Here is a 12,125-nt window from a genome sequence, read left to right on the forward strand (position 1 = left end):
ATTAAACAGAAGCAGGATGGCTCCATTGACCGCTTCAAAGCAAGACTTGTGGCGAAAGGATTTGATCAGTGCAGTGGTGTTGATTTCACTGAGACTTTTAGTCCAGTAATCAAACCTTCCACAGTCCGGGTTCTTTTGACATTGGCTGTTCAGTTTGATTGGGGTATTCATCAACTGGACGTTTCTAATGCCTTTTTGAATGGTGTCTTAACAGAGGAAGTATATATGGAGCAGCCTAAGGGCTTTATGGATCCTCAATATCCAGATCATGTGTGTCGCTTACACAAGGCTTTGTATGGCCTTAAACAAGCACCTCGTGCTTGGTTTACCAGACTTCAGGATTCTCTTCTTGAGTTGGGCTTCTTCTGCTCAGCGGTGGACTCTTCTCTCTTTTTGTATCATCTTCGTGATGTTCATATCTTTGTTCTAGTATATGTCGATGATATACTAGTTACTGGCTCTCACCCTTCGGTTATTTCATCTATTATTGCCAGCCTTCAGAAGGAGTTTCGGCTAAAGGATCTTGGTCAGTTAAATTTTTTTCTTGGCATTCAGGCTTTTCGTGACTCTGATGGTATTCACTTACGCCAATCAAAATATATTAGTGATCTTTTGAGTCGTGCTCGCATGGTGGGTGCTAAGCCCATTGCCTCTCCATGTATTATTGGCTCTAAAATGTCCACTTTGGATGGTGATTTGCTTGTTGATGATGATGTTACTGAATATCGAAAAATTGTGGGGGCATTACAGTATTGCACACTCACACGACCTGACATTTCCTACTCAGTTAACCAGTTGTGTCAACACATGCATCGCCCTTCAACGACTCATTGGTCTGCTGCTAAACGTGTTCTACGGTACCTTAAAGGAACCATAAATTATGGTATCTGGTTTTCGAAGGGTTCTCTCCATCTTCAAGCATTTTGTGATTCTGATTGGGCTGGTAATCCCGATGATCGCCGATCTACCTCTGGCTATGGTGTTTTCTTTGGTCCCTGCTTAGTTTCATGGTCTGCCAAGAAACAACCTGTGGTTTCCCGGTCAAGTACCGAGGCTGAATATAGATCTCTTGCTCTTGCCACAGCAGAGTTGTATTGGTTAAGGATGCTCCTGCGCGAACTTCAGCTCCCCTTGTCTTCCACTCCTGTTCTATGGTGTGACAATGTGAGTGCCATCTCCTTGGCTTCCAATCCTGTATTTCACGCTCGTACAAAACATGTGGAGGTGGATTTCCATTTTATCAGAGAAAAAGTTGTCAATGGCGACATTACTGTGAAATATGTCAGTACTCATGATCAATTGGCAGATCTGTTCACCAAGGGACTTACTACTCATCGGTTCTCTTATTTGCGAGGCAAGCTGATGGTGCTTCCACCCCCGCTCAGCTTGAGGGGGGCTGTTAACGTATATGGAGATGCTGATGCATTTCCTTATTCCTCGGTACCTGAATATTTGAACTCTGAACATATCACATATTCCAGCTCATCTCCTAAAGACTCTCTGATGGATTAGTTCAAAGATCTCAATACTTGTATCTAGTTTTTGTAATCTGTTTGTTATGCAAATCTGTTTGTTATGCAAACTCAAAGTCCCTATAAATATACATGAATAGAGCACCATCGGGAAAACTGAACATCAAAACATTTTTCCAGAATCTGTGTATTCTTTCACCCATTTGCATGAATTCAAGGCCTTTGGCGGATCGTGACTTGATTCTTAGATAACTCCATATAGATGGCATAGGACTGGTTCGACCATGATGATTCAATCCTCTTTCTCACTGATACGTGCCTCCCAAGACATTTTGGCAACTGACTAGATATGTTCATTTTATTGGTACTGTAACAACTCAGGACTTTATTCAAAAAAGCTAGCATTTATTTTTCGTAGGGATGTTCTCTTATGGACCTTTATGAACAACAATTCAATGGTGGTGAGGAGAGGGTGGATGAGATTTAATTATTTCTAGCACATAGACATATTGGAATGAGGTGAAATTTGAGCCTAGATTATTTTACGATAATGTTTGATCGGAAGGAGTTGGACTTTGAAATAGGTGCGAAAATGAATAATTTCTATTTTAGTTTTTTGGTTGGAGAAATATTCCGGTTCGAGAAAGGAATAAGGATGCTTTAACCTCTCAAAATTCAATTCCAATTCTTTCCTGATATTCAATCCTATTTCGATTACAATTCTGATTTGAGGCACAAACCAAACTCGTTAGGAAATCTGACCTTTTTAAGTACTATTTCAATCCATTCCGATTTCAATTATGGATCTAATTTCAGTGATGGATCAAATGCTTTTAATTTGTGAAGACTTGCATTTATCCCTTTTCGATCAACGACCATTCCTCAACATGTTAACACGGGGCTTGAATGAATCAAGCGAGCAATCCCACGGCGGTAAGCTTACCGGGATGTTCGGGTTCGCCAAAGCCATCCCGTCGATCAACGGTCAATGACCATTCCGCAACATGCTAACGCGGGACAAAAATGAATCAGGCGAGCAATCCCACGGCGGTAAGCTCACCGGGATCTTCGTGTTCGCCAAAGCCATCCCGCCGCTTTGGCGCCAAAGCTTTTAGAATTCTAATCTGCCCGCCTCTTTCTCGTATATCTTCCCTTCCTTCCCTGTTTCGCCGCGCTTGGGAGCATCCGACCTCCACATCGTCTCCTTTCCACAGCTCGAAGGGGAATGGAGAGCTTCGAGGACGCCCCCCTCCTCCCTTTCTACGAAGAACCCTCCTCACCCATCCCTCAGCGAAAGCTGAAACGCCTGAGGAAGGCATCCGGACCTAGGGTTTCCGATCCGCCGATCGCTCCAACCCTAGATCCCGATCCCTCTTACCATTCCGCTTCCGAGGATCTCCCTGATGCGCGAGAGGTGCCGGATTTGGAGGGATCCGCGGCGGATGCGGTCGATCCGGCGCCTGCATCAGAGGATTTGGGCAAGGGAATGGCTTCTGACGACGAGCTCGATCCTTTGTTTCCAGACCCGAGGGATGCATCTAAATCCTGGCAGCCTCGGGACATGGAAGAAGGAGAAGAAGCAGAAGAATGGTGGGGGGGTTCCTCTTGGGGAGGAGAGAGTGGAAGAATTGGAATGGGGGGAATAATGGATGATCTGAGGAAGGAGAGATCGGCAAAGAAGCGGCTGAATTTGGAAGGGGAAGAAGATATCACGGAGAAGAAGAAAAAGAAGAAGAAGAAGAAGTCTGGTGAGTTGGCCGGCCAGGAAGGCAGACCAGAAGAATCCATTCGAGAGAAGAGAAGACTTGAGAAGGTGGCGATTTTTTGGATATATGTATTTTTTATTTCAGTAGGAAAAATTTTCTGGGTTTTATTTGTTGTTGACCTACTTTTCCATTTTGTTCCACAGGAGAGGATGGCTAATCTGGAGCAAATTCATGCTGAATCTCAGAGACTGTTGCGCGGTATATGCAATCCTGTTTCTCCTTTTCTTTTTCCAGTTTGTTCAGTTCGATCTTCACCCTAAAGTCCAGGAGACCTAAAACGTCATATTTTTATTATTATATCTATATTGGTGCCTTTTAATCAGTAAGACGAAGACGATAAGCTAATAATTTTTTTTTATCTATTTCATTTTGAGGCAGAAACTAGAGATGCTTCATTTAAACCTGTGCCTCTTGTTCAGAAGCCGATATCATCTGTTTTGGAGAAGATCAGGCTAAGGAAGTTGGAAGTATCAAAAAAGTGAGTCATCAAATCCATTTTTGCTATTATGTAAATACCAAATTTTGCAATATTCATGTCAAATGCTGGAAAAAAGTAAACTATTGGAAATTACCACTGATTGCAGACCTAGCGTTCTCTATCATTCTGATTCTATTGCTGATACTGATTGTTCTGCGGCTGAGATGTCTCACGTCTCTGATCTATCTGGGTCTAATAATGGGAAGGAAAACAATGAGACATCAAAAATGGTACGTCTCCTTCCTCCCCAAAAATGCTATGTCTCTGTATGTTTTTTTCAAACATTTCTTTATGTGTGAGAAAGCATGAAAAGTTGTTTTTTGTAAACTACTTTCCCAAGAACTATCAATATCATAGAAGTAGTTGTACAGTTGCAGGATGATGCTGTCCAAGCTATGGATGGTGACAGCAGTGCAAGTTTTCTGAGCTGCCATGAGAATGTTACCTATAGCAAGGTTATCAATTGTGTTGGTGGATCTCTATTTTTTTAAAAAAAATTATTTAAATAATGTGGACAAAGAAAGGAGGCTTCACACTAGACTTCAGTATTTGCCAACCATTTATCCGCCTTATGTCAGTTTGTTTTCCTATTAGAAGACACTAAATGGCATGCTCAAATCAAATGGCTGTACTTCATATACGTGTTAGAAATTTTTACTTCACGCTATTGAGCTTTATTTTAATGTGCACATCATCCTCAGATTTATTGCTCTTTTGTAACATTAAACATCACTTTTATTTGAAGGTGATAGGTGAATTTATCATACTAAACAGGAGGTACCATTGTTTATATTATTTCCTGATAATAGTGTTATGCAGTAGGATGAGTTAATATAATGGTCTAAAATTTAATAGAACCAGCTAGTGTATGTACAGCAATGCCGGTGAAGTAACATTATCATTGACTGCAATAAAGACTGATGATAAAGAAGTTTCATGAGACATGGTATACAGAATAATCGAGAGATGGTTAAAGATATATTTACGAGTTATAATCAGATATGCAATATAGAGACTCTTCTAAAATGTCATGTCAAGTAAACTTCCCTTAAGACCTGGGGGAATATGTAAGATGGCAACAAGGTATGCGTGTTGTATGATTCAAAATGTTGAGCAATAGAGAGAGTCCAAGCACGTAAGGTGAGCATGTCTGAGCTGAGATTATTGAGCTGAGGGAAAAGTAAGCAAACTGTGGGCAGAGTGATGGAGAACTATTAGATATATCATGGGTGTGCACAACAAAGGTTTGAGGGGGCTTTCTATGGTGGAAGGTTCAAATTTGTGTTGTACATCAGATGAAAATATAGTGACACAGGTGGAAATTTTTGAAGAAGTTGGAATATCTTGAACAAATATAAATGTTTTTTGAATGTAAATATGTGGTTAACAGACTTTTTGAGTGTGGTGGTGTAACGAACTAGGACCTTACCCAAAAAGGTTAGCTGGAACGTATTATTTGGGTTTGTTAGTCATGTATAAGTATCCAAAGTCTTTTTAGCGCATAGTCAATGTAGGACTAAAGACATGCCTGCATCGATTCTTATATACTCCACCCATTTAATCTTTGATGTCCTTGCTAGACTAAGGGTTTAAATTCACTCAAATTCAATCACAAACCATCATGATTGGCATGTGGTCAACCCTAAATAGGCCTATGTTGCAATAAGTACCCAAGATCAAGGTATGTTGTCTTGGTACTGGACTCCGTACCAGCGTCATACTATCACTTGGTCGGTACGATGCAAGGTTGGTTTGCATACCGAGTATCGATACGCCCTTCATATCATGTACCAGTACCAAATCGGTATGGTACGGTACGCCTTGTATCGTCTGGTCTGATATGGTATGGCAAACTTTGCCCAAGATCTTTCTAGCGCATAGCTAATGTGGGACAAAGCATATGCCTACACAGGTCCTCATAGGTGAAATATTGGCTTGTGTAAAATGTTAGACTGAAGTGTTTTATCGAGGTTACAAATCCCTATAATGCCCGCATCTCCTTTAGGATGACGAGTAAAAAACTTTGGATCAACCTTACATTCCAAACCTCATAGTCTTTATTTGCAATATGGGTATGAACATAATCAATATTAATATAAAACAAACACATGCACATGAGCAGTCATAATATGTTTATGAGCATATTCAAGCTTTTATATGATTTAGCAATGAATTATTTAGAAAGGGCAATGAAGGATTAAAAAAGTGTTGGTGATTATGGTTATAGCTATTGTTCAAACCTAGTCCTTTCTATTGCTAAACTATGATTATCACTTTCTGCCATTGCCCCAACATATTTTATTCATAAGAATTTGATTCTTTCAACACCATTGCTTATTAAAATTTTAAGTGTATGACAAGCTTCTTTTGTTGGTAGCTTGATAAAATTAAGGAATTTTGCATGCAAGTTAGTTGTAGGCTCTATTGGCTAGCATCCTTGACTATCATTTTTTTTGGTGACAATTCAATTTACTTATGGAAGAAAGTAAAGAATGCCCCTTTTTTTCAATGAAAATCCAGGCTTCTGATGCACACCTGGAGGACTCCTTTCAGATTCCAAATAATGACACACAGGTCTCTTTTCCATGTTTAGTATTTAAAGGTTTCGTTTACTTATTCTAAGAAGGTTTCATCTTTAACTGTTGGTTATTTGCCTATTTTTGTTGCAGAATGTTTCTAAAGACTCCAAACAAAGCAACAGAGAGAAGAACCAGTTTGATGATGGTGCTGATGATACTATAGATGTTCTTAGTCCGTCCTTGCCTGCTTCAAGCTCAAAACCTGATCCTGCTGATGTGTAAGAAATTTGAACTTTCTAATTCCCTTTTTTCAGTAAATAATAATAAAAAATCTTGTTTAAAGCTAGGATTGGTAATGCAAATTTACTTTTGTTGATATCTCGCTGATTTCACTCATCCTGACCATCAAACTCCTAATGTCGATTCTTCTCAGCTCTTCAGCATATATGGATGCATTGTTTGGTGTGGCACAATATCCATGTATGCTCATTTGGATTTTCATTGTTGGGTTGCTGTGGGGCTAAACATTCACCCATGCTATCTTTTGATTAATTGCATTTTACATGGCAACAATTGTTAGTAATGGGAAAAAATGAAACAAAATATATTGGAGAAAATAACAAGAGTTGCTATCAAATGCCTGCTTTGATCTGTTGAACAAGAAGGTATAGTAGTTGCTGTTTGGGTTTGACTTCCATACTTCATTGTTTGACTTTCTGATTGAAAGCACAAATATTGAGCTCTGCATTGTAGGTCATGTCATCTTAATTCTTGAAGATCACATGTTACCATCATCGCCAATTGTTTCTACCTGAAGATTGTGATAGTCACCTGCATCTGATATAAGTGGTGTTTCTGTTGTGTTTGATAGGTCATGTTGATTATTACCTTGTATTGTTATCATGCTTGGCTTAAGGCTGGCACATTATGTGCACCTTGTCATTCTATGTCAATTGCTTAGCACACACTGGAAGGTGGCAGGGAAAGATATGGAGCATGCCACTGGACCTTGCCTTACCTTTTTGTTAAAAAGTGTATTTTGCATCCTCTCACTTGTTATGCGCCTTTCTTGGGATCCGGATACTGAAAGGAACCACCTAAAGGCCTGTTTTTCCATTTTGTTTGAGGGGCTTAATGTGTTTTTCTATTCGACTTTCATGGACTGCCTAAATGGGCCATGAAATTCTAGTGTACATTATTCATGAGGATGGATCCATATTTTAATAGGTGATGTGGATATCTCTTGTAAGTTGATGGTAGGTGGTCATTCCTCATCATATATCAGAAGCATTCTGGAAGCTTACATACTACAAATTATCTTCAAAACCTCAAAAAGTGAAAGAAAAGAAAGTGAAGGAAAATTGGTGGGAACGAGTTCTAGATCATCTTAAATAGAAAAGAAATAGGTTATTTAGGATGATTAGGCTTCAGTTAGAAATGAGAAAGAAGGGTGCAAATCGTTCTGCTATGTACTGGCTTTCAGTGCATTCACTTGATGCACATCTATACAGTGGATAAAGATTGTATAAACTAGACAGGTATGTACGCTCATGTTCTACAAACTACCGGTGCCATACATGCCATAGATGGAGTATGTAATAAACTTGCAATTTAGTCCTTGGCAATATATGTTCTATCAAATGTATGTATTAGCATGCATGCGCATAATGTGTGCATGTTATATATTCTCTGGATAGACAATTGGGTTGCATATTCTTGAAATGCTCGTCATTGGTATTTCCTTACATTATGTAGCAATTTATTTCCTTCGGATTTTTTTTTTTTTTTTGTTGGGGGGGGGGGGAGGGTGGGTGGGTGCCATGATCCAGACCTTCTCTCTCTTGTTTTTCCTTTTTTTATGTCGATGAGTAAATTGATGTCTCTGGCACACTATTTCACTGTTAGAAAGTCCTAGTAATTTTTTCATACCATATTGCCATTTTGGATTTTCTATATTAAGATTCAATGTTGTTGATGACTTACCTTGTTGCTTGGTGATATTCTTCTCAGTTCATCATCATCAGAAGAAGACAATGACAAGGAAAACATTGATCCTCATCCTCACAAGGCTGCTGTCATGGACTCATATCCAGAAGGTGTTCCAGCAAAAGCATTTCTAGATGATGAGGCTGAAGAAGAAGATGATAGTGACCATGATCTAACAAGGTTTCCTGAAGATGAAGAGGATGATGAAAGTGATGAAAATGAAGTGTTTGATGATCTGATTGCCAGTGGTTTTGAGGAGGCACCTATAGATCATGAAAAGCGTAATCAGCTTCATCAGAAGTGGCTTGAGCAACAGGATGCAGCAGCAACAGATAATGTTTTGCAGAGACTAAAATATGGTAAATATCAGAAAGAACCTACAGTACTTGATGAGGAGGATGATGAAGAATTAGGTGAAGATTCTGAAGATAAAGCATCATATGATCTGCCTCCAGCAAATTTCGTCCGGAATAATTCGAAGAAGGCAAAACAAATGATTGCACAAATGTTTACTGATGATCACGATGCTTATGTTCCATCAGATGATGAGGAAACAGAGCAGACTCTAATTCGCCAATGTCTATCAAAGCAGATGGTAAGTAGGTTTTCCCTTGGTTTATTCATTTTATTTGCATGAATGGCTAATGCAACCTTTCGGCCTTCTCGATGTCAATGCTGTCTCTTATCCTTTGCTATAAGATCTATGATTGGAAGAACAACTTAAACTAATCAGTTAGATAGTTGTTTTCCTGTCCTTTCTCTGGGGTCATTTTTGTGGCTTATTCAATTGTTCTATAACATACCTCATTTTCTCTTTGAGCTTTTATGACTCTTGTGTGGCTCAGAATAATGTCTGGGCATCTCATGTTTTTTTAATCATTTTCTCTGTCAAACTAAGAGGGAAACTAGCAACCTATTTTGCAAAATAATTGGAGAATCGTGAAAAGCAATAGGATAATGACCTTCAGTTTTGAACTTATATCGCCACAAGGATTAATCTTCCAATTTGAGATGCTTGATGACAAAGCAGCAGGACCTTATGACGTCAATCGTGCAGTTGTGGATCAAGTAGCCAAAGTAACGAAAGAAGACAGTTTAGGTGTTTCTATGCTCACAGGCCAACAGATAGATATGGGTGGCTGTGAATGAGTGGTAACTATAAAGTACAAATGCATTTGGTTGTGTGGAAAAGGATTCACTTTGACCTAATTTTCCTCTTGTATTGGCACCAAGAATATATTTCTTTCCTGACTTAACAAATGGATAAACAGTTGGTCATCCTATTATCCCTGGCTGTATCTGTCAGTAATTTAGCTGTAATGGCTTATTGGTGTGTTTAAGAATGAGTTGGAGCTGAATCTGGAGACACTAAACCCGGAGAATTCCTTTCTTATTTCTCTATACTTAATACTTGTGCAATATAATTCAAAGATTATAACGAGCTTCATTTTGTATCCAGGAGGAATCCTCATTTGTGTCTCCAGTAGAGGATGAACATTCCAGAGAAGTCTTTGGTCTTATAAAGAAGCTGAATATTGCTCCCGATTCCAAGAAGAGAGGAAAAACAGCAACATGTATAAACAATGCCCTTCCTCAAGTTTCTTCCTTCTACATTTGCAATTGCATTATGGAATGCATTTTTATATTCTTATTCTAACCTTTTACACCTTTAAAATGCTTGTAGCTAACTTTAACATGCTGATGATGGGAGGGAACAGCAATAGCTCTTCAAAGGTGAGCTTACCTGAAAGTTTCATGTCATGGACTGTACCTGTTTAGGAAATATGATGTCTATTGACAGCTAGTTATTGGTTTCATTGGAAATGCACATGTTAGTACCAAAACAGGTAGCTGCTCGTACTATTTGAATAATGTCAACATTGGATTTTATTTAAAGTTCTAAATTACCAAAGATGGCCATACCACTCTCTTAAAATTCAAAAATGTGCAGCATATGTTTGATATATATGAAGACATTTATGAGATTATAGATTAACAGTTAGAGGATCGCTTGTTTCTTCAATAAATTTGAATCTATGAAAGTTTTTTGTTAGCTTCAGTGGCTGTAGCTTGTCATTTTACATATTAAATATGATCTATGGAAACAGATTGAGTGATACTTCACTCGTATCAAGAGATATAGTTGCTTTGACAGCTTTACATTCAATATTGTTTGTCATATCATATGAATTATTGATGGCCTGTGTTGTAGTCATCTTTTCTGGGTCGAGCAACAAGTAGTTCATTACCATCTTCCCACAAGCAAGGATCAACAACTGTGCGGACATTCATTTTTAGTCGGGATGACACCAATAGTAGGAGTGGTATCTCAACTACTGACAATCTCTCAGATATGGTAAGGTTCCTGTTCAAGATTCCAATGCTTTCAGATTTTGGATGGGGTCACGTTTACTTCTGGGGAAAGAATTGGCCATTTTTGGAAGAACATTTCTTTTTCTATATTTTAATTTGAAGGCAAACAACAGAAAATTAATTCAAAGGCCCTCAGCTTACCCTCAGAATGACTAGTTTCAGGAAATCTATATATATAATCATATACATATACATATACACACACACACACACAAACACTATCTTTGTAATTTTGTCTTTTCTCAGCTGAAATTATGGTCAATGGTTCCACTTAAATTGATTGTGATGGGCAGGACCAAGCAGAAAACGAACCTAAGCATACTTCATCGTCTAAGTTCAGGGGCTCACAGTTGAAACCAGCTTCTTCTAGAACAAAAGTTGAGGGCAATGGAAGTTCAGGTTCTTCACTTTTTGAGATCCTGCGCCAGTCATCTACGATTTTCGATAAACAACTGGAGAATAAAAGGGGAAGCAGCAGTCATGTAATCACAGAAACACAGGCTGCCTACCAATTTTCTGCATTTAAGTTGGGAAAGAGGTTTCCAAAGGTGGAGGCTAGGAATTAATGCCAGAGCATTGAAGAAAGCCCGGCAAGGATATGTTTAATTTCCCATATTCAATGTCTCCATCTTTCATCTGAATAAAGTTACTGATATGCTGGCTTTCTTCCATCTTTATGTGTAGAGGTTTATATATTGATCAAGGATCTTCCCTGAAGTGAACAGAATGAAATCCAAGCAAAGTGGTGTTCAAATTACATAAAAATCACAGGTGCTTGCAAGGATCTTTCCTTAAAGAAAATTGCACATGTTTTTTCCCACTAATATTGAGTTGAAGTTGCAGCAGACTTGGTGGCATCTTTTGTTGCAAACCATGCTGGCTCGGTGACTTGGAATTTTAGTTCATTTCTGCTCCACTCTGGGATATTGTGCTTGCTGATTCTATGGGCTGTATCCATTCGAAGGCTGTGTAAACAGGTGGTCATATCAGGAGAAAAAAGACGAGTGTAATCAATAAAGTTGGAAGCAATTTTTGTTTAGGATAATCGACAGAATGTGTCTTGTGCCCAATACTCCTAAAAACTGCTTTCAACTGAAGGGAAATGATATTATGACATTCATGCAGTGAGCTTTGTGTGTCCTCATTTAAGGATGTTAATATAGGAAATACAACTCCAGAATACCCCTCCAACAGAGGGGTTTGCTATTGCGGTCTACCAGTGGCAATCATCAAAAGAAGTAAGTCATGCAAATAATTCATTCTCTAATGGTACTACAAGTTTGAAAAAGTTAGTTTGCATATCGCGGAACCAGATCAAGAGCACTAAGTAGACTAGCTTAATCTGGTGGAGATCACCCGAGTAATAAATCTCTGATTTTGTCTCTATGTATCTTATAATGCAAACTCCCATGGCATGACTTTGCCTTCATCCATTCCAGTGTGCCTGTAGCCCTTTCTACTGCTGCTGCCTCTATGAATACTCTCTTTGAATCTTGGTTTACATCTTGTTCCCTTAAGATTTTCATTTAAA

At 38.8% G+C, this 12,125-nt stretch overlaps 1 protein-coding gene across 8 annotated transcripts; it reads left to right on the top strand.

The window, feature by feature from the left end:
- The first annotated feature begins 2,392 nt into the window (after positions 1 to 2,392).
- LOC103704549 (transcription initiation factor TFIID subunit 11) lies at positions 2,393 to 11,722 on the top strand. Of its 8 annotated transcripts, none has more exons than XR_005506912.1 (14): positions 2,393 to 3,285; positions 3,382 to 3,436; positions 3,617 to 3,716; positions 3,823 to 3,946; positions 4,088 to 4,171; positions 6,237 to 6,290; positions 6,386 to 6,513; positions 8,246 to 8,816; positions 9,681 to 9,795; positions 9,906 to 9,955; positions 10,434 to 10,577; positions 10,888 to 11,184; positions 11,279 to 11,365; positions 11,438 to 11,722. XR_005506912.1 is itself a non-coding variant. In XM_039115807.1 (13 exons), the coding sequence occupies exons 1-12, from the start codon at positions 2,698 to 2,700 to the stop codon at positions 11,158 to 11,160; spliced, it is 2,286 nt and encodes a 761-aa protein (XP_038971735.1). In that variant the 5' UTR covers positions 2,393 to 2,697; the 3' UTR covers positions 11,161 to 11,184; positions 11,279 to 11,722. The 8 variants fall into 8 exon arrangements, 4 of the variants coding, with proteins under 4 accessions (XP_038971735.1, XP_038971736.1, XP_038971734.1 ...); XR_005506911.1 differs by having other exon boundaries at positions 11,441 to 11,722; XM_039115807.1 differs by having other exon boundaries at positions 11,279 to 11,722.
- The last annotated feature ends 403 nt before the right edge of the window (positions 11,723 to 12,125 follow it).

Source organism: Phoenix dactylifera, unplaced genomic scaffold (genome assembly GCF_009389715.1).
Source record: "Phoenix dactylifera cultivar Barhee BC4 unplaced genomic scaffold, palm_55x_up_171113_PBpolish2nd_filt_p 000007F, whole genome shotgun sequence".
NCBI classification, from domain to species: Eukaryota; Viridiplantae; Streptophyta; class Magnoliopsida; order Arecales; family Arecaceae; genus Phoenix; species Phoenix dactylifera.

Bases quoted from the DNA above. Each gene is read 5' to 3' on its own strand.
- LOC103704549 (XM_039115807.1), top strand. From the start codon at position 2,698: ATGGAGAGCTTCGAGGACGCCCCCCTCCTCCCTTTCTACGAAGAACCC. The intron at 6,514-8,245 runs GTAAGAAATTTG...TATTCTTCTCAG, and splicing joins AAACCTGATCCTGCTGATGT to TTCATCATCATCAGAAGAAG. The intron at 8,817-9,680 runs GTAAGTAGGTTT...TTTTGTATCCAG, and splicing joins AATGTCTATCAAAGCAGATG to GAGGAATCCTCATTTGTGTC.